The sequence below is a fragment of the Vigna radiata genome, chromosome 8, assembly GCF_000741045.1.
Source record: "Vigna radiata var. radiata cultivar VC1973A chromosome 8, Vradiata_ver6, whole genome shotgun sequence".
Classification (NCBI taxonomy): domain Eukaryota; kingdom Viridiplantae; phylum Streptophyta; class Magnoliopsida; order Fabales; family Fabaceae; genus Vigna; species Vigna radiata.
Window position 1 is genome coordinate 42,257,055 of NC_028358.1, and position 27,837 is coordinate 42,284,891.

The following is a 27,837-nucleotide window of genomic DNA, read 5'->3' on the forward strand; positions in this document are numbered from 1 at the left end:
TTTAATATATATATATATATATATATATATATATATATATATATATATATATTAATTCTTAAGAGCGAAATGTTTTTTAAGTTCTGTTAATTGAACATTTTTTCATTTTCAATCTATTAAAGAATAATTATTATGAAAATGTTAGGAATCTTACCGTGTATAAATTAAATAATATTAATATTTTAACTGTCAGAAGATATTTTTTTTTATTTATGTGTTATTTACAAATTCAATAAATTAATTATTCTCTTTATTTTTTTTATCTTATTATTTATTTTTTTATTAATTTACATATATTTATTTATCATGATGTAAAAATTGATATAATGACAAGAAAGTACATTCTGTTCTGTAGTATTAAGAATAAAAATGTCAATTCTATTACTGGATAAATAAATAAGAGGCATCTAAATCATTTAAACATTACAATTTTTCTAATTTTCTTTGGAAAAGAAATAATAAAATGTTTATTAGTGACGAGTTACCATTTAAACCCATGTTATTATTCACTATATATATCAATGAGTAATACAAATTTTGTACACTATGATGCATAATAAAAATTGACATACGAGATGATAGAGATCTTCTTCTGATGTTATCGAATGAATGGTGAACAACGATATCTTATGATAGAGATCTTCAGATATCATCTTCTGTTGTTATTAAACGGTAAACAACGATATCTTACCGAATTACAGAAAACTGATGCATACTGAATAACTGCTATAGGTGTGGTTACCGAACGACTTCATCCTACCGAATGGTAAATATCCAGAAACCATTTGGTCTCAGTGTTATAAAGCTTTTTTTGTTATTTCTACTTTCCCTTTCTACTTTTTCCTTTTTTATATATTTTGCTCAATACACTTTTTCATAATATTCATTCATAGTTTTGTTTTTTCGAGAGTTTTTGTTTTCTCTCTTCTCAAAATACTCACACGTGATATAACTATCTTGTGAAAAATTATTATAAAGATTATACTTGTAATTTTTCGTATTAATGCACATTCTTCTTCTTATCAGTGTATAAAAATTAAACCTATTATTTAATAAAATTGGTATTAATTAAATAGTTATACTTAATGATTTATTTCAAAGTTGTAAACATAATTCTTAATACTATAACTAAATATTGCAAAAAAAATATATAATTAACGAAACTATAATTATATTATTCATACTCACTGAAAACAAAGTCAACAATAAAATAAAAATGTATGTTCATAAACCGATTTAAAAACGTAACTAAGTTAAAAAAAATTTCATTTGTGTGATTTATATTATAAATTTTATAACTTAATATAGAATATTTAACATATAAAATTATATTTTTAATAAATAAAATAAAAATTAATTCTCTATCATTAATTACAATAATTATAAAAATAAATGAAATCAACCATAAGAATAACTTGAATTATTTATTTTAAAATTGTTTCTACAATATTTAATAGTTTTACATTAATTAAAAAGTAGAAATGAAACGTAATTGAAATACTTTTTCAACCTTTCACCCCTCTATATGTTTTTAAAATCAAAATTATAGAGCTTGCAGAATAATACCAAATACATGGTAATTAAAGGTCACTGAATTGAAAAAAAATATTTATATATTTTTTTCAAAAGTTTTATTATTTTTTTATTATTTTTAAAATATGACAATTTAGATATTAAAATTTAACTGTAACTTAATCCACATTAATTTCCGTCACAAAATATTGCATATCACTTTCAACATAAACCAATTTATTAATCTGTTCAAATTTCACTATCTCATTACAATTTGAAGTTTCACTAACACATATTGATCTAAACCTGAGTATTGCCATAAGCGCCAGAAGTTTGACTTATAATGTGTAAAATGAACATTTGATATTAAACAACATATTCGAATACCCAAGGCAGGTGCATGTACATATGTGATGTTTTATTCTTGTAAGCTTTTCTTTTATTCTATGGCAAAGTTATGTTCATTCACGAGATTGTTAACTCGGAAGTTAAGGCATAGATTTTTTTTAAAAACAACTTAATCTATGATAATATCTTACTAACATGAAAAGGATAAAGATACTTTGACATCTAATTTCTAACAAATTTTTGACACCAGACACGTGTCATAAGCTAATTGATCTGTGTGCTTCAATTTTTTTAAACATTACACACAAACAAATTAACTTATGACACGTATCCAGTGTAAAAAATTTATTAAAATTTGAGTGTCAAAATATCATTATCCATATGAAAATCTATACCTTTCTAAACTTACATACTAAATCTCCTTTCTAATGCATCCACCCACCCACTTGATTATTTCCACTTTTATAACTAGCTCATCTCTTTTATGCACGCGCATAACTCATTGATGGTGCTAAATTGGTATATTGAAAAAGAAGAACAAAACACCAGACTCCTCATAGCATCTATTCTCACACGGATTAGACACGAGATACAATACAACACAACGGACCCTTCTACAATCGATTCATTGGAGCAATAATTAAATAAATAAAAAAAAAAAAAACTTTCTAAGTACAATGCCACACCTCCATATCGTCCTGCAGATAGGAGATCAAATAATTGGAAGAAAAATTCCACAAATTTACAACTCCCTCCCATTTCTAGAAACGTTTTGTATCAAAAGCAAGGTTTTATAACCGCAGATTCATTTCCATAGCACAATAATACACAAACAAACCTTTTCGCCTTTCACATCTAAAATTTCTGGTTTCGTGCCTCACACGTGCATTGGAACTTATTCCATCACTTGCTATATTGCTATACTATTATTGTCATTATAAATACCCTCATAGGCTCTCCATACTTTCTAAAGCAATAACCTTCGTGTCTTGACACATTTTCTTGTACCAAACAGTACTGCAATCATTCACATATTACTTATTCCGTTTCCTGCAGCTAATGGTTAGAGGAGGCATCACCAAATCAAACTTGTTGCTTCTGGGGTATCTTTTCTCATCTCCTACATAGTTTTTACCATTTATCAACATCACAGTCTTTCTGTCTGCTCTCAAGACAGTATTTCCACTCTGATTGCTGAATTCATGGAGAAGATTTTTTTTTTTTTCTTTTTTTATTTTGTGGAGAAGTTGAAAGTTCAAACTTTATCTGCAGGGGAGCTAAGAGAGCAAAGAGTGGACTGAGCAAGTTCTCTGGTACTGCTCAGGCTTCTGCTGCAGAAAGCTCTGCAGAAGTCTCAAAGACTGGTAGGAGGATAGAGGATTCGGCTTGGTGGGTCCCACACCCTCGCACAGGAATTTACTTCCCGAAAGGACATGAGTGGGTGATGGAAGATGTTCCAGAGGATGCAGCTCGTTTAAACCAGACATTTTGGTTCAGAAACGTTGATGGTGTTGACATCCCCAAACAACAACCTTAGTGTCCCACAACAACATTCTACTGATCCCAAATCATGTTCCTGTGTCACACATTGTTAACCCTTCCACCACGAACTTGAAAGTATAAGAATATTATATATAGATAGTACTCAGAATAATAGTCTCCAAACATGTAATAATTTCTGGTGGATGAGGACAACACGGTCGTGTTCTTACACTCCGAACCATGCATGAGCGTGATGATTATATATATCATAACAAAAGTTTATCATTAAACTATATGTATCTGTAAAAGTCTCCTACCTTTTCTTTTTCCTTTTTTTTTTTTTGAGTTCCTAATGGTACAGTTACGGAGTACGAACAGTCCACGTAGTTGTGAGCACTTGATAAAGGAGGCAATATTGATCACTAAAAGTTCATGATCAAATCCAGATATGATTCTGGTGTACGTTTTACATCACGAACTTTTGTGTTATAAGTATGTTGAAATTGTCCTGAAGGAATCATATGAAAGCCTAGTTTATGGTGCAGCTTGGGCTTTGTGTTGCTCCATTACCTGAGGCCATTGTTTCTGAACCGGAGTGTGGAATATTGAATGTAACAGGAAAAAAATGCGTTTTTAATCATGAAAGAATTTATGCTAGATTCCATTGTTATCTATCTCACAGTAGATTTCTTCTGGTGTAGTACTAAAGAAAACAGATGATGGTGATGGATATTAACTCATTACAGTCATTTTTGTCCCATGTATCTATCTAACTTACAACACTTTTATCTATCTTTGCTTGTATTATCTAACTGGGTTCAAAGCAGACCCAGATCAGATAATCAACTTACAACAGTTTTATTTTATTTTAGGATTAAACTTTTTTTGTCCGTTCCCATCTTCAATTTAGTTTCCGTTTTAGTTTTCGTTTTTTAAAATGTCAACCTTTAGTTTTTGATATAAAAAATATATCAAATTAGTCCTATTCGTTAACAAATCACAAGTTTTCATACCTAGGTATCCAATTGTGATTTGTGAACGGAAGGTGTTATGAACAACAGATCACCACCTAATGAACAATAAATCACAAGTTTTCATACCTAGATATCCAATATTTTGTGATTTGTGAAAGGAAGGTGTTATGAACAACAAATCACAAACTTAATGAAAAACTTGTAATTTATTAACGAATAGGACTGATTTGATATATTTTTCATATTATAGGAACTAAAGTTGACATTTTTAAAATCGAGACTTAAGTGAACATAAGAATTTAACTTAGGAAGAAAAAAATGTTTAAACCTTTATTTTATTATATTATAAGGGCCTCAGAGGCAAGAAAATGACCATTTCCTGCGTGAGATCACATATCAAATCAGTTTATTATTTAACTTGTCACTTCAATTAGAAACAGATTATTTAATCTTATCGTAAGTGATTTGTCAACAAAATTTCATTACAAAATTGAACTTGATATAACTTTATATTTTGAATTATTAAATGTTTTTTTTTTTTTAAATTTGAAGATGAGCAAAGAGTGATATTGTAAACAGAGGTCTTCAAAATTTAACCAAATTAAAATAATTAAAACCAAATTTAAATTGTTTTATCTATTTTTTCTTTAACACAGCAATTTACTTTGATTTTTTTTTTGAATCATATATTTTATTATTTGTAAATATAATGTATACGTGTGTGTATATATATATATATATATATTCAAATATAATACTTTATAGTTTGAGTTAGTTAACAACATAACGGTTCCCAATTTTTATATAGCTTGATTCTCTTGTATTTTAAGTGTATTAATATTTATTAAAATATTATAATAAATTTATAAATGAAAAATTTTAAGTATAAGATTATGCTATTTATTTATCAATACTATATAAAGTTAAATATGAATATATAATGAATATGAATACTGCAATTGTTAATACCTTATATTTATGAAAATAAAAATGGTAAAAAATACAAATAAAAATTATGAAATACTTTTGTATATGACAATTTAAAAATATTAATACCTTATATTTATTTTCAAAACTAATTCTTATTCTCTAAACAAGTTGTTAACATAACGACAAAATGGAAAGGGAGGGGCTTTCTTTGTCTGTAATGCGTAGGCAAGTTTCATGCAATTGATCTTTGAGCATGATTAATGCCATAAACTTCTTTTCTTACAATTTTATAAAGGGGAATGCTAATGATTAAGTTATTACTAATAATTATTTATTCTATTATAATTAATTTAAAATTTAAAATAATTAACTCTTTAGATTAAAATAATATAAATTTGGACATTGTAGTACTTGATAACATATATAATCATAAAACATAAAACTCATGCTTAATCAAATCTTTCGTGTAACCTAACATCACTCTCACCAGTATATTTATCTACTCAAGCCATTATAAAAATAATTGTAAAAGAGAAAAAAAAAATAACTAAAAGATAAAGGGTAACCTAGAGATAATTTTAAAATAGATATTTCATAATATTTTAATGATACACTAGCATTTTTATTAAGTTATTCCTTAGAATTATATCTTTCACAAACTGATTTAACTAGGCATATATATAAAACTTCAATTAGAAATCTAAACATACGAACATTAATTTTGAACATATTTGAGTTAGTTACATAGAATCACTGTCCACGAGTAAAAACAAAACTTGAAGAGTTAAAAAGTAATTTTATTTTGTATAGCAAAGTTTTTCACATGAACATTTAAATCGTATTTGATCTTCAAAATAAAGATTATACAAAAGAACAACTCCTTATAAGAACCTACTCATTATTAATTATTATCATTTTTCTATAACTACACATAATTGAACCTCTCACTATTTCCACACAATATAATACATGATAAATAAAAATAATATTGATATTAAACAACTATTAAAGGTTACATAAACAATAGTGACATAATTAAAACAAAATAGGTGATAATACTTTTTATCAAATATCTTTACATTATAATAAAATTATTAAAAAATTTATAATTAGTTTACAAATCAAAAGTCTCAATTAATTTGTATTCAATTTTTTACTTTATTTTAAAAAAATTCTTTATCATTTACTTTCTCTTACTTTTTTTTTTCACCAAATATATTACCAATGCTATGTTCACTTTGGAGGAATATATGGTTGGTAAGGAAGGAAAATGAAAATCAAGGAAATGGATGAATTCATCTAAGATGAATTTGTGGGTGAGGATTTGAAGAATGAAAATTAAAAACTATCCGATAAAATGAAAGGATCTGAGAGATGAAAAACAAAATTACAAAATAATCATTTTGAACATGAAAAAAGTTGGAGATATAATAATAATGAAGAAAGTGCATATGGTTAATAATAATAATAATAATAATAATAATAATAATAATAATAATAATCCTAGAAAATATATTGCTTTAATTATTTTATTTAAAAAATAATAATTTTGATTTTTTTCTCTCTTTATAATACTTTTTATCAATAAAAATATTATTAATAAATATTTTTTATATTATTTCTATGATTAAAAGTATTTTTGTAATTTTTATTATCTATAAATTCAAATATTTTTTATTTATTACATCCATCAAATTATATGCTAATTTTTTTAAATTTTACTTTTACTAACCTTCAAATCTTAAAAAAAAATAACACTCAATTTACCTTTAAAAATACTTCATAAAATCTAAGTAACTAAAAAAATATGCTTCTTCTAAAGATACTTTATGAAAAGGATAATAATACTTAAATAACATCTAAACATTATTTACATGTCATTTTATGATTAATTTATTAGTGTCTATTATTATTATTATTAATTATAAAATAATTTTAAACTAATCATAAAATAACACGTAAATAATATTTAAAAATTATAAAAAATTATTGTGTAAGAATGATTGTCTTTTATGAAATCTACTTAGCTACATATACAGGCAAAGAGAGACATGTTGTTGAAACTTGGAAGCGTTGTGTTATCAAATATTCGAAGTCCCATTGTCGCTTCGTGATGTCATATCAGGCCAGTTTTCTTGACACGCAGCGTAGAGTTTCAGAGAAATTATTTCTGTTTTTGACTGAAATAGGGACCAAAGTCATTAACACTAAAAAAAACGAAGCCTTATCTTCTAACAAAATATCTACAACCTTATTTTTTCGTTTAAGTCTAATACTTCATTTCCTTTATATGAAATAAAGTGAAAGAGGAAAAAATTAGAATGAAAAATATATTTTTGAGTTAAAACAAGATATAAATGAAATAATAATAAAATTATTTTATTTTTTATTTCAATTATATTATTATTATTATTATAATAGAAAATATAACTCAATCAATTTTAAGATCAGTATAACTTATTATGTAAAATAATATTTTAAAGCATTTATTATTTTAATATCAAAACGATTATACTGAATTGAGCGTTAATGATAGAATTGATCACGTATGAAAAATAAAACAACAAAGACATGCATTACAAATTAATTACATCTACCAATTATCATACAAGTACTTTTTTATGCAATTTATATTTCTTTTACTATTTTTTTGCGTCCATTGAATTGAAATATTTTTTGTGTGCAACCAATAGAATTCTTTTTTTCATCATATTTTTTTATGATACATTTATAGAATTTCTTTTACTATATCAGTTTTAATCCAAATTTTACAGACTTGCGTGATACTTAAAGTATTAATTATTTTAAAAAAATTGTAAGAAAATCATATACACAAAAAGTCGTTGTGAATTGTGAAAAGTATAAATATATTCATTTATTTTATATATTTCATTTATTTATTTTAATTAACAATTTGTAATTAAATAATTCATCTAATTTAATAACACGTTTTTTGTGGCTTGATGTGACCGTTTAGACTATTATATTATACCTCTCATTATCTACGAGTCATCAATAGTCAATTTTAATACTAATACACGTTCTTTCAATTCATGACTTATATTTTCATATACATTAGAAATTTAATATATAAATAATATACAGTAATATTATAATTGTAAAAAATTATAAATTATTGTTATATAATAGTAAAAAATATTAGAAAGTGAAATTAAAACAGTTTTAGATAAATTAGTTGCAGTTATCAATCATTTTCGTTTTCTCTAATGGCTCCCAAACGTAACAATATCAATATCTTAGTGTCTGACAAATTACATTACAAACTATTATAATTAGACAAAATCATTAAAATATCTTTTTTTTTTAGTTTTTCTATTTAAGCGATCATTTCAATTTCTGTGAACTTTCTCGGAAAAAAAGAGATTGGATGAACGAAGAATCGCAGACTGTGCCGCTTCTTCATCGAACTTGCCATTGCCTTTGACCCTTCTATCTCTCCGTTTCCTTTTTATCCATCTCTTCATCACTCTCCATTCGCTCGTCGAAACAGGAACATTGAATCGTGATTCGCTGTGTATGACGAGCGCTTCGGAGCTATTTCACACCAGAAGGCATCGATTGGGACGAAGTTCTATCGATCTAGGGTTCGACACAGAACTCCAAGCCGCCGATTCTTTCCGCCGTCGCCAACACGTCCGCCGCCTCCGTCACCACCCGGTATACTTATTTTCTTTTTGTTATTGCCCTATTCCGCAGATCAGTTGCCGCAATTGAAAGTTGAAATTTCTGAAGATTTGTATGCATAGTATCTGTTGATTTGTTATTAGGAGCGGAATGTTGATATGATATTATTTTTGTGGCTGTGGCGATTAGATTTTTGATGAGGTGAATTTTGTGGTCGTTAGGAGCGTGCATCTGATAGAGTCGGTGGGAGGTATCGACGGTCTTTTGTAAATGATAGCGTTGATTCCGAAGAAAACGTAAGAGGCAGTCTTGGAGGGAGTAACAGTGAGAGGCTACCCGTGGGTGTGGTTCTTGCACGGGCCAGACTCCTTCAGAGGTTGAGAGGGGAACCTCTGTCTAGAAACAGGTGTGCTTTTACCTCTTTGTATGTTAATGTATCTACATTATCTCATTGCCCCACGCTGAAATAAATATATTAATTGCTTGGTACGGAAAATTTTCATTTATCTTTTTTTTTTTCTTTATTTGGAAGTTTTTAAAATGGGACATCATCGTGTAACCTTGTAAGCATCCTTTTCATCTATTTACTGATATGGATATTGGATGACATTGTATTAGTCTGTCTTCATTAATCGTGGTCATGATTTTACTTGGTAATCGAGTTCTATTATCTTCGTGACACTAAGATCAAGTTAAATTCTGTGTTGAAATGCTTATCTCTTTACCAAACATGATCTGATTATTTAATATTGATAAGTGTGGCTATGATGTTAATGTGGCAATTCTTTCTTGATGTCGTTGCTTAAATGTCCAGTTGATAACGTCTTGGGCATACGTTAACTTATTTCCTTCGTTGCAAAACAATCCTTGGGGAAAAAAAGAAAATCCTTAATTGCATATGGACAGTTGGATTTTTTGTCTTTGATGCATTGTCGTGATGTGTGTGCAAACCATGCTCTACGTATTTGCTATAATATTAGAACATGTGGAGACTACTCTTTTGGTCACTGTGTTGATGCCTACTTTGCACACTGACCCGTTTACTCTGGATTCAATTTTATCTTTAGGGAACTAATCAATGGTAATTTTGCTATTCAAATGAATACATGCAATTATTTGTCTCTTGGTTGAGGGTTTGGCATTAGTTGAGCTTCTCATAGCGCACACTTGCTTCATGTAGAACTTATCAACTCCTGAAGGAGATGCTACTCTAATAGTAGTAGCTAATAGTAAGATTTTTTTTTTTATCTTCTTTCATACACCGATGTATCGAAATAGATGCTCCAACTGATGTCGCGGTCGAAGTTCTTAGTGTATTCTTGATTATTATTGCTGAAAAGATCAGCAATTACCCTTTTATTCGCTGATGCAATTATGTTTGATTTGTTTCCTTAGGCAATATGGTATAGATTCATTGGGTGAGGATCGGGAAAGTGAATCATCAAATGAAGTTGCAACTCAGGCCACTCTAGTTACTGACTTGACTTCACAGATGGGAAGGTCCCAGTTCTTGCAGGAGCTACACAAAAAGCCACCAGGGCTTACTCAGGAGGCCTTGGACTGTTTGGATCAGGAAGTTTTTAGCAGCAGCGAGACAGGATTGGATTCCAGGGTAATGCAGGACTGTAGTATATGCTTGGAAACTTTCACGGATGGAGATGAGCTGATACGTCTGCCATGTGGACATAAATTCCATTCTGTTTGCTTGGATCCATGGATTCGCTGCTGTGGAGACTGCCCATATTGTCGAAGACGTGTAGTTCTAAATACTCACTTACCACAATACGACCATGAGTAATTAGTTTTTTATTAATTGACTTTGTCTTGTTCCGTGTTTGTATGAAAGGATAAGAATACTGTAATGGAGCTGTTTTTTTGTAACCATGTGTATCTTATCACGTTTTTCTTTCTTTCCCGGTGACAACGGGAAAGATATGGGTATCTAAATAAGACCCTATTGTAAGACGTGTTCTTGTAACCAGTCCCGTACATAGTAATTTTAATATTTGTATTCCTGACGATAAACTTCTTATTCATTTGTTTGAATATTCATTTATTAGGTTTAGTTATTAGAATACGGTTTATTGTAACAGGTTTGTTTGACGAATTAATAAAAGTGAATGTTATTTAAACCATTTCATTGAAAAAATTATCAAGTGCAAATAATTTGTTGCAAGTATATGTTGAATATGGATCCACAATGGATATTTCATAAATATAGCCTAATCATAGCCCAATAATATCTGTGTACCTTGCTCTCACCATGGACTGGACTTGTCTTTAGCAAATATGAAGAAAGTAAACGAAATTTTCAAGATCATATTTTCATATATTTATATATTATTTCAATTAGTATATAAGATGGTCGTATTTTATAAATAAATTTATCTCACATTTCTGATATAGTATATTTTAAAATTAGATAAATAATAGATTAACGTAAAAAATAAGTAAATTTGTGTTTTGTTCCGACAAGTATGAGAAATTATAGATATATAAAAAATTGAGGTGATTTTATATAAAAATATACAAAGGTAAAAATAAAATATTCGTTCAGTAGTAAATTTAAGCGTGTTTAATAAGTTTGTAAAATAAAGGGAGTTTTAAATGATCCTTGAGGCCTTGTGAAGGTTTCAAATTTAAACCTACTTGTATGCTGATAAATATTTAAATTATAAAAACATATATAATTTGATTATAAAAAATCAACTAAATATGGTAACAAATTATAGAATATTATTAATTCTATACTCCAATCTACTACTGGTTGAATATTTACGACACAAAATAAACAAAGGATTTAACATCACTATAGAAAATGAATTTTAGTTAAATGTATGCGAGTAAATCATGGTATAAATTCTTTTAAAGGTATTGAATTTTGTTTTGTGCAAAACATTAAATCACTTTTGTTCTTAAATCTTATTAACTAATGAAAAATAAGTTGTGTGAGTAAACAATATTAAAGATTTGTTGAAGTGACAGCATAGTTTTATATATTATTTATGCATAGACTTATATAGTATGTATGCATATGTGACTTGATACACATGTGTTTGTGTTAGTATTTTCTTTCCATTCTAATTCTCATTTCTTTTCCACTATCTTTCCTTTTTACAGTAAATTCAATATACGAAACATAAATTTCACCATTTCAAATAGTTTCATAATCACAAATAAAAATTATTTATAATTTAAAATGTTTTTTTTTAGATTTTATGTTCTTCACATACATATCCAAAAATTATAGAAAGTGCAAAATAAAAAAAAAATTCAAATATTTGAAGGACAAGCTTTCATATCTATATTACTTAGTTATTTAAAGAAATTAAAAATATAATTTATATTAAGATAAATGAGAAATTCTTTTTAATACTTTATTTATTGAATAATTTTTTTTATTGACAATCGTTACTTATTAGTATTTTATTAGTGAAAGAAGTTGAATTCACGATCTATTTCACTGTCCCTTTTCACCGTGGATGATTTTTACAAATATAAATGAAGTCAATGAAAAATCTTCTAACCTCCCTGGTCAAACGCAACTAAATTACATGAAGAAGAGAGTTATTATGCTGTGCTGTGCACCTTATCAATATGTCCGGTTCATTTTATGTGAAAGAGCCATTTTTCAGAATTCATTATCGAATTAAAAAAAAAAATACTTCTAGATAAGTTATATTCCAGGTTAAAATTTGACAAGTTGCAATGCATAATGTTCCACAAATTGAAAAATATGTAATGTTCATGTCAGAATATTTAAAATCTATCACGTCCAATATTTAATACGTTAGATGTGATGATCTTGTTACAATATTTGAAAGCTACACATGTCTTTTGCTCTCAGTGTTTGCAAAATAGGAAACAAAAAAACAGTTTACAATAAGATAAAAATAGATATTTTACAGAACTAAGTGTACTATAGATTAAAAGTATAAATAACATCTGCTGTGTTAGGGTGGCATACTCACGAACAAGAACTGTTGTCCCAAAAGAGATTGAATAGAAAACATATGTTGAGTTGGACTATATTAAATATAGTGAAAAATAATATATCAAATTAATTTCTCTTTTTGAGTTTAATGTTAAGTTTGTCTTGGTCACAACTTCCAGTTTTACAAAAGTAAATTAATCTTTGTCATTTTCATTATTCCTATTATAAGGCATGTGTAATCTTTTATTGTCTTGTTTACAAAATTAGTGTCATAAAGTTTTTATCTGAAATTTAGTTTCTTAATTTATCATATGATATAAAGAACTCTCATTTATTAATTTTAAATGAAAATTTTGTTGTCATAGTCCAATTATCAATTTCCTTACCGTGAGAAGGGAGAAATTTGTAATTAAAATGTCTATCCCCACAAGAATTCTTAAATGATTTTGAGTTGTTTTACAAGGAATTTTTATTAAGATTATGTCCATGACAATAAGGGATTTATTTGGGGATAAACATTCCACTCACAAACTTCTTCCTTTTCGTGGCGATGAGATTAATAATCGGATAACAACAATAAAACCTTTTTGAGAGATTTAAAACATAAAGATGAATGGATAAAAATTCTCTATGTCGCATAAGGAATTAGAGACTAAGTTTTGAATAAAGATTTTATGTTGAAAACTTTGTGAATGAGGTAATAAGGGATTACACATGTTTTATAGAAGTGAGAGTGACAATAATATATTTAACTTAGAGGGGACGAAAGTCGTGGTCTAGACAAATGCGATGAGAAGGAAGACGAAATCTTGATCGATGAAGATAAACTGGATATTGAACTCGACAAGAGAAATTAATCTTATAATTTTTTTACACTCAATTTAACTAATTTAATATAACTTAAATTTAAGATTTTAAAATTTATATTTAACCATCTAATATATTAGATTACGAGTTAATTTGGTTGAATATTTTGAATTACAAATTTATATTAAATTATTTTTTAATAAAAAATATTATTATTTTAAATAAATAACATAAGTAAAATAAATCTTTAACTAAAAAAATAATGTATAATTTTAATAATAATAATTATAAAATACTATGGTTTTATATAATTTATTATCAAATTTTAATAAAATAGTATCACATTAAAATTAAAATTTAAAATATAAATATTAAATTTGAATTAAGTCAATTATTCATAAAGTTTCAATCTTTAAATTCGATCGCATTTATTCATATTATTTATCTAACATCATCCGATATTCCATCTTAAATTCAATGGATTATGTGGGGTTTGAAGGAATATGATTTTTTTTCTAAGTTCCAATATCCGAAACCTAAACAAAACCAATACCTAATTCCATTTGATTAATAATTTGTGTTCCCAAACTTCATTTCCAACAAACAACAATAGTCATCATGCTTCACCATGTCTACTGTTTATATCATTATCTGCAAACCTATCATTGATTGCTCCAACAAATTGCAGCTTAACAAATATTTTTAATTTCTTTGGAAAAAATAAAAAATAAAGTTAAATCCTTAGATTAAAAATATAGTTATATGGTTTTCCCTCTTTTGTTTAATAGAGATATTATCAGGAAAAATAAAATTAAGTAGCAAACATTTTTGAAGAAAATAAACTATGTTTCAAAATTTAAATAATTTTGAATGTTATGTTTGTTTTAAATCACTTATTACCTTAAACAATAAAAAAATATCCTTCTTCCACTCCGTTGTACGAGTGTCGTATAAGGAAAAAAAATAAGTCACAAAAAAGTATTATTCTAACGTAAAATCCACATTATAGCATCTCTAATTAATATTATTTTATACTTTGAAAGTAATCTTAATAAATAATAACTATATATTAGTAATAACGTGAATTTCATAGAATTTTTATTTTATTTATATATTATTTTTAATCAAAGTAAAAAAAAATCCTGGATGATACTTTGTATGGGTCGGAAAAATATCTTTTTGGAATTATATTGAGTGAAATAAGATCAAAAAAGCATAAATAATTACTATTTATTAGATCTTGTAGCATTTCACATGAGAAAACAAATATTAAAAGTTAAATGCACAAAATAAAAATTTAAAAAGAATTACATTTTAAAGATTTTTTATATAGCTTAATGTAATTTTTAATAATTTAAGCAACTATCTAAATAAATAAATGGGTTAAATATGTTTTTAGTCCCTATACTTTGGAGCGATTTTGGTTTTAGTCCATTTTCAAACTGTGGTACAATTTAGTCCTTCAATTTTAGAAAATTCTGGTTTTAGTCTTTTTTACCAATTTTTTTTAACTTTATTTGTTGTTTCAGACACGTTTCTTAGTTAACATTAAAGCAAAAATGTGTCAAACAGTATAAACAATTCAAATGCTATAATAAAACGTGTTTTAAATAACAAATAAAGTTAAAAAAAATTGATAAAAAAGACTAAAACCAAATTTTTCTAAAGTCGAAGGACTAAATTGTACCATAGTTTGAAAATGGACTAAAACCAAAATCGTCCCAAAATATAGGAACTAAAAACATATTTAACCCTAATTAAATAAGAAAATATATGAGACATTTAATTAGGAAAAAAAATTAATAATTTTTTTTATAAAATGATAGTTTGTAATTAATCTGTTTTAAATAAATTAATAAAATAATAACAAATAAATTTAAATAAAGTAATAAAATAATAACGCATATCTTATTATAAAAAAATTGTTAAAACATCAGTACCGAACATTTAATTAATGCAACGCGATATCGTGTTTCCCATCCCAAGTTTGGAGTATAGAGGGATTACGCGTTACGAAAGAGAGACAAAATGTAAAGGAAGAAGTCAACCTGGGTGTTGGTGTTGGTGTTGTTTACAACTTATTAATGAATAGACAACATCACAGCACAGACATTCTAATCGGAGGCACTGTTGTAATTAAACCAACAAACCAAATCATTCCTCAACTTTAAGGTACATTACAGACAAAACAATTCCTCAAACTCTTGTCGCCTATTTTTATTATATATTTTTATATGATTTTTTTTGTTAATATCCTTAATGCAACTTAATATTGTCATGAAAAAAATAACTAGTACCAAATTTCACAATTATCATTGCTAACGAAATTATAATTAATTACGGTAACATTTAGTGAAATTCTCTTCATTTTTTTTTATACTTTTACAGTAATAGTCTGAATCATTTGAAATGGATTTTGTATCGATATTTCCAATACCCTTAACTTTTATTTATATAGACAAAAACTATATATATTTTTTAATTACGAATTATTTGTTTATATAAATGATTGACCTGTGTTGCGAGTAAATGTTTGACTGTGAGTTTCGTATGAAGGTAATCCTAGATACATTATTTTAACTTACTGAGATGAATAAATGTTTGACCGTTAAATATGTTAGTTTTCAAAAGTAGAATGTTTTGAAATAGGTTTCAAAAAAATCTTAATCAAAAGTAGACTTAAATTTTGATTCAACACCAGAAAAAAATAATGCAAGTGTCGAATGAATGTTACGTGGTTAAATTATTATAAGTTGAATTCACATTTAATTAAATCTTAATGATAACGTTTAATTTCGTGTGGGATGAGTTGGCTAAAGAAATTTGATGCCCACAGAAAAAGTCGTAAACTATCCTCACTTGATTATGCACGTTACGAATGGGTTTCTTAAGATAAGAACAGATTAAGACGGGGTTAATTAATTTTAAACTATTTTTCAAAAAAGAGTTAAATATTTGAATATTATTATGATGAAAATGTTATTTTTTGAATGAGAGGAAAAAGGGAAAAAGAAAAAGTGAAAATGGAAAGAGAAACTGTAATATTGTGTAGTATACGCGTCAACTCAACCAACAAGAACGACAACAATAAGCATATCAAAATCATATCATATCTTTCCTTCAGCCTTCTCTCTACTCTTCCTCTTCCAAACGCGCCATTCCCATTTCTCTCTCTCTTCTCATTCTTCTTTACACTTTTTCTTTCTTCTCTGCATACTGCAAACCTAATTTTTTCGACCTATCCAACAAATTCTCACCACGCGCGCACTCGGATTCGGACAGATCATGCTGCGTCTGTGCTACGGTCCTCTCGATTGCTGCTTCCGACGCCGTGGTGGCCGCGCCGCCGACGGACTACTCTGGCATACAGACTTGAAGCCCCACGCCTCCGGCGACTTCTCCATCGCCGTCGCACAGGCCAATTACAGTCTCGAGGATCAGAGCCAAGTCTTCACCTCCCCCTCCGCTACCTACGTCGGCGTCTACGACGGTCACGGCGGCCCCGAAGCTTCTAGATTCGTCAACAAACGACTCTTCCCTTATTTACACAGTAATTCATCCGTCCATCCATAGATGAATCCTTTTATTTTCTTGAGTTTAAGATCCGGAACCAGTTCATCCCTCACTCATTTCTTTCTCTCAATTTCATTTGTTATCGTTGTTGAAATTAAAATATTGAATGACTTTGATTTTTCAACTTAAGAGTATATTTATTTAATTTAATAGCCTCTTTTTTTGAAGAATATTTCTGGGAGATATGGTATTGATATTCTGGTATGGAGTAGTGTTTCTTTGCTATTAACTATCAATATAATTATATAAAATATTGTTTGTCTTATGAGATGAGAGAATATATATGTTTTTTTTTTTTAATTTAGTAATTTTCTTTATTAAGTACGAAGAATATTTTGGAAGGTATAAATTGTGGGATTTTGATATTCTGGTATTGATTGACTGTTTTGTTTCCTTTGTTTTGTGATACTTAGAAACTGAAAGGTGATATGGTAACTGTTATTGTCTTCTCAATTGTGCTTCCTCAAATAGAAGAAGCAAATGGTTTTGGTTGGGTCATTCGTCAGTAGAAAGAGACATTTGTAATTGATTGGAAAGTTGCTATCAGTAGCCGCCTCTTCCCTTCCTGATTCCCCTTTTTTTAGTCTTTACCCAGTTTAAGATTGGTCATGTTAATTCGTATTGAATTTGTAAACGAAGAGTTTGAACTAAATAAGCACCATGCTCACTTGCTTGTTTTTGATCTGTAGAATTTGCCACTGAGCAAGGGGGTTTGTCTGTGGATGTGATAAAAAAGGCATTTAGTGCCACAGAGGAGGAATTCCTGCACTTGGTGAAGCTTTCCTTGCCCATTAGTCCTCAGATTGCTTCTGTGGGGTCCTGTTGCCTTTTTGGTGCAATTTCTAATAATGTGTTGTACGTTGCTAACCTCGGAGACTCTAGAGCTGTTCTTGGAAGGAGGGATGTCCAGAGAAAGAACAGTCCAGTGGTGGCACAGCGCTTGTCAACTGATCATAATGTAGCTGATGCGGAGGTGAGAAGAGAAGTTGAAGCTCTCCATCCTGATGACTCACACATAGTGGTTTATAGCCGAGGAGTTTGGAGGATAAAGGGCATTATTCAGGTATAACAAACTGATACATTGTACCTTTTGGTGTCATCATTTTCTTCTTCACAATTTTTATATGATTTTAAACTTCATGAGTATATATACATATATATAGATATATAAGTACATTGTTAATATATCCATGAGGTAGTCTATGATCGCGTTTGCTAAATGTGTCTGGTTGTGTGGCATACTTTCTTCAGGTGTTATTTACAGTTATCACCTGAGTTAGCCCAATTGATCTATTTTCCATGTTTCTTCTTTCAACTTTCTTGCATGGTTTTTACAAGCTTGATGTAGTTCTGCAATTCTACTCAGATGTCAGAGAATTTGTGGTTTCCTGTGACTTGCTATAACTAAAAATTTGGATGCTCTAACAAGTGACCCCCTTTGTTGCCTTTCGTGTGTTTTTTTGCTTCCATTGGAGTGAAATACACAGAGAGGTTACGGCTGGTTTATCTCATTTTTCAATAATAGGGTCAGGATAGCTAATATAGACAGTTTTGGTGTTGCAGGTTTCAAGATCTATTGGTGATGTGTATTTAAAGAAACCTGATTTCTACCGAGACCCTGCTTTTCAGCAATTTGGAAATCCTATTCCTTTGAAGCGTCCCGTGATGACAGCTGAACCTTCGATCATTATCAGGGAGCTTGAGTCGGAGGATTTATTCTTGATATTTGCTTCCGATGGACTGTGGGAACAATTAAGTGACGAAGCAGCAGTTCAGATTGTTTTCAAGTATCCAAGAGCTGTGAGTTTCCACTGTTATTCTGGAGCTGCATATAATGATAAACTTGGTACATCCTTACAAGGATTTTGATTTGTGTTCCGTTACTTGCAGGGAATTGCCAAGAGACTGGTGAGAGCCGCTCTTCAAGAAGCTGCAAAGAAGAGAGAGATGAGATATGATGACATAAAAAAAATCGACAAAGGAATAAGACGACACTTCCATGATGATATCACTGTGATTGTAATCTATCTTGATCACCATGCGGGATCCTCTAATGGTAGATTCAAGCAAACTGCTGTTGGCTATACAACTGCACCTGTTGATATTTTTTCCCAAAATGCGGACGAAGCAGAAAAGAGAATGCTTGGTGCAATTGCCTGAAGAGTGAAGTTATTTCCAAGGATCATACACTGACATTATTCGGGGCGAAAATATTTATAGGTGACGATTAATATTGTTGGTAAACAAAAAGAAATTATTGACAGAACATACAAATTACTGCATAGATATAGTAGCTTGGAGTGACTGACAGATTTTTTCTGATGCAGATATGCATATGTATAGTTTTGAAGTCTATTTTTTGGGTTTGATGGTATCAATTTTGTTTTTCTTTGGAAAGAAAGAAAATAAAATTACATTGATTGTTCAGTCGTGATATTTATCTCCCGGTAACGTCGATGGAGGGTAATGGCATTTGAGGGGTGAGTGGATACTTTCACAAGCAAGCACATTCATGTTGCCATGGTACTAATATTGATCACAGCCATGATTAGGAAGGTTCTTTTCAAATGTTGGTTGTGTCATTTCCCACCTTAACAGGCTGAAAATTTGTGTTTGACGCGTTCTAAAGTATGCTGGAACAGGCTGCATTTTATTCATCAGACATTTGACTTTTTTTGAGTTTGGAAACCAAGAAACTTTTGGATCATGTTCAATTGTTATTATCTTATACAACGTTGAGTCGGCATTTTGTTGGGCTTATCGTGAATAAGAATTAGGATCAGTAATTAATTGAATAAACTGACAAAGCTTATATTAAAAACCAATGGATTTGACAGACTGTTCAAAAGTATATACGCCTAAAGCCTGTTATTCTTAGTAAACCAATCGCTCGTCTTCCATTTCATATAAATAATTTTTTTTTTTATCAATTTCAAAAATCAAATAATATAGTTTCATATCATTAATAGTATTTCTTTTTTATACTTAAATTAAACACTAACGATCAAATAAATTATATTTTAACTTTCATTATATTGAAATTTTACAATATAATAAAAAATAAAAGATAAATAGTTAAAAAGTTGCTTTTCTCCTTTAATTGCTGCAATTTAATTGTTAATTAATAGTTTTATTTTTCATAACAACCAATAATTTGCAGATTTTGTAATATTTGAGTATTATTTAATTATTGATATTGTGTTAAGATATAATTAACTGGTTTGGTAATCGACGGTGTGTAAAATTTGAGAGTTATTATAGTTTGTGATAATGTGGTATGAATAATAATTTGGGTTTGTTATAAAGTCAATTAAAGTCAATGCGGGTGTGGCCTAAATCACTTTCCAAGAAGTGGTGTTTCTTACGAGTGTCGCGTAAACTTGGAATATAGTCTTTCTTCCTTGAGTCACATCATATGCAAGAATTCTAATTTTCAACGTTTGAAGAAGCACTTCCTTAGACCATAGATTTGGTTCATTTAGCCTTTGAAGTTAGACAGAAATTTCCCAAAATAAGACCAAACTTATCTTCCATTGATGATTTGTTTGGAAGAGAAAAAATATAGTCAAAAGAAGAGTAGGTAGGTTAGAAAAGTAGGGAAGACAAATATTTGAGAAATTCAAATTATTTAACTAAAATGAAATAGAAATGAAAAAGAAATAACAAAACATTATTATAAGAATGCATTTTTTAAATATACATATAATCAGTTATATTTTAATATTCATTGAGAAATTAAAAAAATGTTCGATAATATTTTATATAATTTTTTATATGGACTTTTCAAATTGTGAATTTTTCTTTTCATATTTTCCCCTTTTGAAGAGAAGTTCATCTAGTCTAAACGTGTTTATGGGAACTGAAATAAGTGTTATTTTCAAGCTTTTCTTCTAACATAAAACTGAAATTTTTTAGCCCACACCATGTTTTCAATTTATTTTTTCAACTTCGTTTAATGACTTTGAAAGAAAAAAACATTTTTGGAAAAACTAACATTTTTCGTTTCTCCCTCTCTTCACCATTTCATGCTTCTTATTTTAACCAACATTTATTTTTATACTATACTAATTAAAAGCTAGGTAATTAGTTTTATTCTATGAAGTTTTAAATTTACAATTTTTATTATTCTCCCAACCGTTTTACATGGAAGAAATCATATTTAACTAATTAATTAGCGTTAAACAATTTTTACCATAATAAAAAGTCACGGTCAATCTTTAAAGGATGTTAAAAATATAAACTATGCAAGTTTATAACACTTTCCATACTTATTAACTGTCGAAATAGAATTAACATTTTATTTTTAGTTTAAATTTCTGATTTGTTTTCAATATACAAACATTTTTCATAAGCTATTTTTTGTTTTATAATTAGTTTCAAAATACATAATTTATTATAATGGTGTTAGTCGGAAGGCATCTTCTGTATTCAACATTTTTTAAAAAATTAATATATTTTTGTTCTTTTTGACGGTCGAGTTTTTATAATTTTTTTACCTGTCCTTTTTAAAAATTTTAATTAATATCTTTCCAAATTATAATCTTAATTTAATTAATTTAGAACAAAATAGTTACGAAAACAGAGACAAAAGTATAATAACAAAATAAACATGTAAATAAAAAAAACTAAAAAATATAATAACTAACTCAGTAAAAATATTAAGAATTAAATAATTTCACTATATTTAATGTAACTTCCCAACAGTTGGCAAAGTAGAGCTCGTGGTACTGGTTTTTCTTCAGATCAAACAGCCAGTTATGACTTATATGCCAACCTTTCAAGCCAAGTTTTACAGACATGGATTGATAAGAAGGAAAAGACTAAGATCTCATTTAGATAAACTTTCCCAAGTTACATGTTTATAGAAAAAAGATAATAAGATGAATAAAACTTATTATACATATTCTTTTTATAAACTTTATTTGCTACAAAACTCCTCATGAGGTGCATAAATTATTTTTATATCATAAGAAAATTCTGAATCATTTTGACATCGAATTTCTTGTCCTGGAAGTGTTTATTGAAAAGTTGATCTAAATAGAGCCTAAGAGAATGGACAAGGGGATCACGAAGTTTCCAATAAAAAGGCTCCAGAGACTCTCAATCATGGTTTAACTTGTGACCATTTCTTTGTTATGCGCTCAAGTAACCTGCTTTTTTCCTCCTCAGCAATATGTGGATCAAGGTTGCCAAGGTCTTGAACAAAATTGCATGCCTCATCTCGCAAATTCAACTTACAGTACCAGTCAACTATGGAGTTGTAAGTATTCTGGTTTGGCCTACATCCTTGCTTGATCATATGCCGAACTACATCAATGGCCTCCACAAACATTGAGTCAGCTGCGTAAGTTGCTATAAATGTGTTGTAAGTTACAACATCCGGAGCAGGAGCAGGATCTTTCATTTCTTCAAATATCCTTTTTGCCTCCTCCATCATGCGATTTCTGCAATATGCATAAATAACTACGTTGTATGAGACAACATCGGGTTCAATACCTTTATCCAGAATCTCCCTCAAGATTTGCTCTGATTTTTGGAAATTTTTTGTGCGGCTGTACCAATACATCAAGCTATTATAAGTAGTCAAACTTAGAGTCAATCCACTCTCATACATGTAGTTTAAAATCTCATTGGCTTTGGATCCCTTCTTATTCTTCCTCCCATAAATGGAAAGCATTGCATTCATAGTAGTAATATCAGGCAAGATTCCTCTCTTCCTAAACTCCAAAAATGCACGTTCAGTTTGTTCTACAAGATCAACCTTGCTATTTACTAGAACAAGTGTGTTCAAAAGAACAGTATGGGTTTTAATTCTGTCAGAGTATATTTCCTCTGCTAGAGCATTCATCCTTTCAACCTCTCTTCCATTGGCGTAAGCATGGAGCAAAGAAGAATATGTTGCCTCATTAGGTTTACATCCACAATCTTTCATTTCAGTAAGTACTTTCTCAGATTGTTCCCAAAGCCCTCCTCGAGCCAGTGTTGCCAAAACAGCATTGTAAGTAGAAAGATCAGGACTCACTCCAGCCTCCAGCATTCTCTTATAAACAGACATAGCCTGGTCAAATGAACCACACCTGCCATACGCACTTATCAGAGTGTTGAAGGTGTCCCTCTCCGGCACAAACCCAGCTCTCTTCATTTCTTCAAAAACTCCCGACACTTCAGAGTCCATTCCATTTTGTCCAAAAACTGCCAAAAGTGTATTCCAAGTAACAATATCAGGGGAACACTTGCACACTTTGATCTCCTTGAAAACTCTCTCCATTTCCTCGAACTTTCCTCTGTCACCATACATCTTAATAAGCGCATTAAAGGTGCATATATTAGGCTTGCACCCCACATCTCTCATTTCCCCAAAAACATCCATTGCAAGCTCATCTTTCCCCGCTTTCACAAACCCTGACAAAAGCGTAGTATAAGTGTAAACGTCAGGCTTAATCCCTTTCTCCACCATTTTCCTCTTAAGCTCCAAGGCATCCTCCAGCAAGCCACCTCTAACGTAAGCCGACACCAACGAGTTGTAAGTAACAACGCTAGGCAGAAAACCATCCAGCTCCATCTGTTTCAGAACCTCGATGGCTTCTTTCGGCCTCCTGGACTTACCATAAACATCCAACAACACATTATAAGTAACCACATCAGGTGTAAATCCAGCCACCTTAATCTCCTCGAAAAGATCAAGAGCCTCTTCATACAAAGAACCCGCCCTACAACAACTTATAAGGGTATTGTAAGTACACAAATCAGGGGCAAGGCCACGGCACTTCATATCCTGAACAAGAGCAATGATCTTAGTCCAAGGCACGCCCATCTTCCCATAAACATTCAAAATTGCATTGTAAGTAATCAAGGTGGGTTCACACCCCACTTCTTTCATTTTGCCAAACACCTTGAGTGCATCTCTGTACTTTCTATTATTTGCATAAGCAGTTATGAGAGAAGTGTAGCCATACACATCAACCTCAACCCCGTCGGTTTCTAGATCGTGAAGCAGCGACGCCGCGTGGGAAGCCCTACCCGTTTTACCGAGAAGGGTGACAATCACGGCAATCACGGAACCGTTCAAGAGCGAAACGAGGTCGTTTCGGGTTCGAATAAAATCAAAGACGGACAATGCGAGGTCGAACTTGTTGTTAAACCCTAAAGCCTTGATTATGCCGAGAATGTCAGAGGAGAGAGAGGAAGAAGCCGGTTGGTGGAATAGGGGAGGGAAGATTTGGTGGAAGCTATTGGAATCGAAGGAAGGGTGGATTAGAGTTTGGAGAATTCGGTGAGCCTGAGGTGAGAGGCGGGGAGTGGGGTGGGTGGAGGTGGTGACGTATAGACGAGGCGAAGAAGAGGGTTTTTTGTTAAAAAATAGGTCTTGGAGAAGAGGGGTTAGGGTTAGGGTTTTTGGGAATGTGGTGTTTGACGGTGAGGCTGTGGGTGGGTTTGGGAGGATGAGAGGGACAGAAACATTCTGCGCCATGGAATGTGATGCAGTTTGTTTCTAAAAGCAATCAAATCTCAATCACAGAGTTGAATTTTGAAGCCTGGCCTCAAAAATCTTCACGATCACAGTTGAGTTTGAACTGAGAGGTGCACCAAGAAATAATTCCCTCTGCTCATCCTTCAGAAAGAATCCATGGAAGACTATGAACTAAACAGAGCATTAATCTCACACTTCCATTAATAAATCAACTCTTCAAACTTAGGAAAAATCCAAATTTATACAATTAAAGTTTTAATCAATACGACTTTCTTTATAAATGAAGTTCCTCTTAATTTTATATATATATATATATATATATATATATATATATATATATATATATATATATATATATTAATTATTACAAAATTTTATATTTTGTAATTGAATATATGTAGTTTAATTTGTTCAGACGTGAGTTTATATTATATAATCACTCAGTAGAAATTTTTAATGATGAGAGTTCAATAAAAAAATATAAATTTTATTGTATTTAATAAATAAAAAGTTTATAAAAACTTAATTAAAAATATACAAATTTATTACAAATCAGAAATAATTAGACTTTTTTAATTATTAAATTTCTTTTTTTTCCTAAATTTGTCTGTGTTTTTTTTTGGTCGGTCGACTGCAAGGAAAAGGCCCACAGTGTTGCAAAACCCAGCCCAAACAATACTTTGCTTCGTATGTTTTTTTGTTGGGGGTTACTCCCTGTACCTCCCCAATTCTAACTCCCACCCCCCATTTCATTTTTAAAATTTGTTTTTATTAGTTTACTTTTTATATTAATTTTCAGATATTTTAATAATGGAATTTATATGTTTTGATGTATTATTTTTAAATATATTTTTAACGTATAAATGGGAGAGTGAGAGTTGCAGAGAGCGTTTGGAGGAGGAGCGTTTCAAAAGCTTTGGTGGGGGTGGGGGTGAGAATACGAAGGAGAGGAATCTGACTCTGCGTGTTTTGACTGAGGCAGACTGTAAAAGAGTAGGTTAACTTTAGTAAATAGGGATAAAATGGTAAAAATAAAAAAAACATAAAGGTTAATTTTGTATTTAAAAAACATTCAAAAAAGTTGGGGGGGGGGTGTGGGTTGGAATTGGGGAGGTACAGGGAGTAACTCCCTTTTTTGTTTGACATTTAAATGAATCTTCCATAATTTGCAAAGCCCAGTGCAATTCACACCCACGGTTTTACTCTTTGACATGTCCTCCATTTTTTGTGAAGTTTAAAATGGGAAGTGAGTGGGCTTTTGTCGGATGTAATGCCGTAGCCATCCCAGTGGTGCCATGATTTTGAAGAATCAAACAATAATACACTTCAACCTTTATTTCTTTGTTCGTAAAGAGGAAACTATCCCATATTTTAAACCTGGTTTCTTATTTCTATGGTAGAGTTTCATATTTGGTCCCTTAAATTACAAGCTTTATTCACAAAACCTGCACTGCAGTAAAAAGAATGGCAGAGCTGCATGCTGCATGCATTGAGTGCAGGTGATAATAATAATAATAATAATAATAATAATAATAATAATAATAATAATAATAATAATAATAATAATAATAAAAGTTACCTACCTGCGGTCCAAATTCACATATATGATATCAATATGCAAATCAATACAGCTCTTACCGATGGAAACCCTCATCAAAACTATTTATGTAATTCAATGCTATCAACACATGTTATAGTAAAGACAAATCATACATACCTATCATTGATATCAACATATTTAGTATTTTACTTGCATTTTCTTAAATATACAATATATTATCAAGATAAAACTCTAAACATGATTTGAAAAAACTATTAATAACACTTATGATTCTATATAAGTAAATGTTTCGGGTATAAAGTCAAGATTCACAATATAATATCATTTAAAATCTAAAAATTTGTTCACAAATTCCATTCATCCCAAGAAATATACGTAAACGACACTGCAGTATTAAAGTTAATTCAAAGTTTGATAGTTAGTAATCATTATAATAATAAATGCAAATAACTCATTTTCTTATCTCAAATTTTTATTTATAAATTTTGAGATGAATTTATAATTAATTTTAACCTAATTACGATCAAAATGCAAATAATTATACTTTACCTTTGATTACTTTCATGGTTAATCTTTTAAGACAATTTATACTGATCAATTCAATCCATATTTGACCAATCTACTTAATGAGCGATTATTGATTGATAAATGGACCATAGTTGATAGTGCTGATTATGACTAACTAGAGCTTCGTATGATAGAGTAAGTTTTCTTCTAATAACAACTTTAACACTTTTTATATTTATTTACCTATAACCTTTTTAGTGATTAAAAAGTATTGTATATATTTGTTTCTTATAATTTAAAAATACTGGATGCACTTATTTTATTTCAAATTTTCTGTATAAAATATACAAGGATATTACTATAATAATGGAATGAAAACATAAATAGTTGAACACGTTATAAACGATTCTTTCTAACGTACTTTTATATATTTTTTTGTAGATCCAGGTATGTAAATATGATATTTGCATTTTAACTGATATATATATATATATATATATATATATATATATATATATATAGATACTGAGAAAAATAAAATCTCACTCATAAACTAAAGATAAACTCGTCTCATAAATCAATTTAATGAAACTAAATTAAATTTTTAATAGAGCGTGGACAAGAAACCTTAATCTTGAAGGGAGTGCATTGGTTGAGATTATTAAATATATTAAAATTAATTAAATTGACATTAGATTTGAGTGGTTATTTTAATTGAGAAGTACACAGTACACAGTTATTTAGAAGGCATGTTAGAGTTGCTAATACCCTCCTTAAATTGCATGAAGGTGTGCAGGTACAGAATATGAACACACCCTGGTGGACAATAAATGACAGCACACTCTGCACGTGCAAATGCCATTTTCACAATTTTATAAAAATCAGGGAGAATTATGTTATTTTGGTAAAGGTGTGAAAAATATAGTAAGTAATAATTGCATGGGGTGGTTCTTCCCCTGGTGGCAAAGACAATAATAAGGTATGGAGATATGTGAGAGTGAAAGAAGATGTTTAGAGTGGGATACTGAATTTGTGTAATGGGAATCAATGGTACCACATGGACAGTGTCATAAATATGTTTAGTATGCATCAA

General features: G+C 29.5%; 4 protein-coding genes across 5 annotated transcripts; 3 read left to right on the forward strand and 1 right to left on the reverse strand.

Moving 5' to 3' along the window:
* Positions 1–2,821: 2,821 nt before the first annotated feature.
* Positions 2,822–4,024, forward strand: LOC106771496. The gene is made up of 2 exons (XM_014657489.2): positions 2,822–2,963; positions 3,133–4,024. The coding sequence occupies exons 1-2, from the start codon at positions 2,920–2,922 to the stop codon at positions 3,395–3,397; spliced, it is 309 nt and encodes a 102-aa protein (XP_014512975.1). The 5' UTR covers positions 2,822–2,919; the 3' UTR covers positions 3,398–4,024.
* Positions 4,025–8,591: 4,567 nt separating this feature from the next.
* Positions 8,592–10,943, forward strand: LOC106769774 (probable E3 ubiquitin-protein ligase RHY1A). Its single transcript, XM_014655522.2, has 3 exons — positions 8,592–8,924; positions 9,113–9,297; positions 10,287–10,943. Exons 1-3 carry the CDS (start codon positions 8,784–8,786, stop codon positions 10,687–10,689), a joined length of 729 nt encoding a protein of 242 aa, XP_014511008.1. The 5' UTR covers positions 8,592–8,783; the 3' UTR covers positions 10,690–10,943.
* Positions 10,944–16,720: 5,777 nt separating this feature from the next.
* Positions 16,721–19,912, forward strand: LOC106772632 (probable protein phosphatase 2C 63). Of its 2 annotated transcripts, XR_002669461.1 has the most exons (5): positions 16,721–17,182; positions 17,895–18,268; positions 18,769–19,005; positions 19,096–19,425; positions 19,533–19,912. XR_002669461.1 is itself a non-coding variant. In XM_014659161.2 (4 exons), exons 1-4 carry the CDS (start codon positions 16,918–16,920, stop codon positions 19,363–19,365), a joined length of 1,146 nt encoding a protein of 381 aa, XP_014514647.1. In that variant the 5' UTR covers positions 16,721–16,917; the 3' UTR covers positions 19,366–19,912. The 2 variants fall into 2 exon arrangements, 1 of the variants encoding a protein (XP_014514647.1); XM_014659161.2 differs by having other exon boundaries at positions 19,096–19,912.
* Positions 19,913–22,007: 2,095 nt separating this feature from the next.
* On the reverse strand, positions 22,008–24,905 carry LOC106769780 (pentatricopeptide repeat-containing protein At5g02860-like). Its single transcript, XM_014655531.2, has one exon. It carries the CDS (start codon positions 24,674–24,676, stop codon positions 22,310–22,312), a length of 2,367 nt encoding a protein of 788 aa, XP_014511017.1. The 5' UTR covers positions 24,677–24,905; the 3' UTR covers positions 22,008–22,309.
* Positions 24,906–27,837: the final 2,932 nt, after the last annotated feature.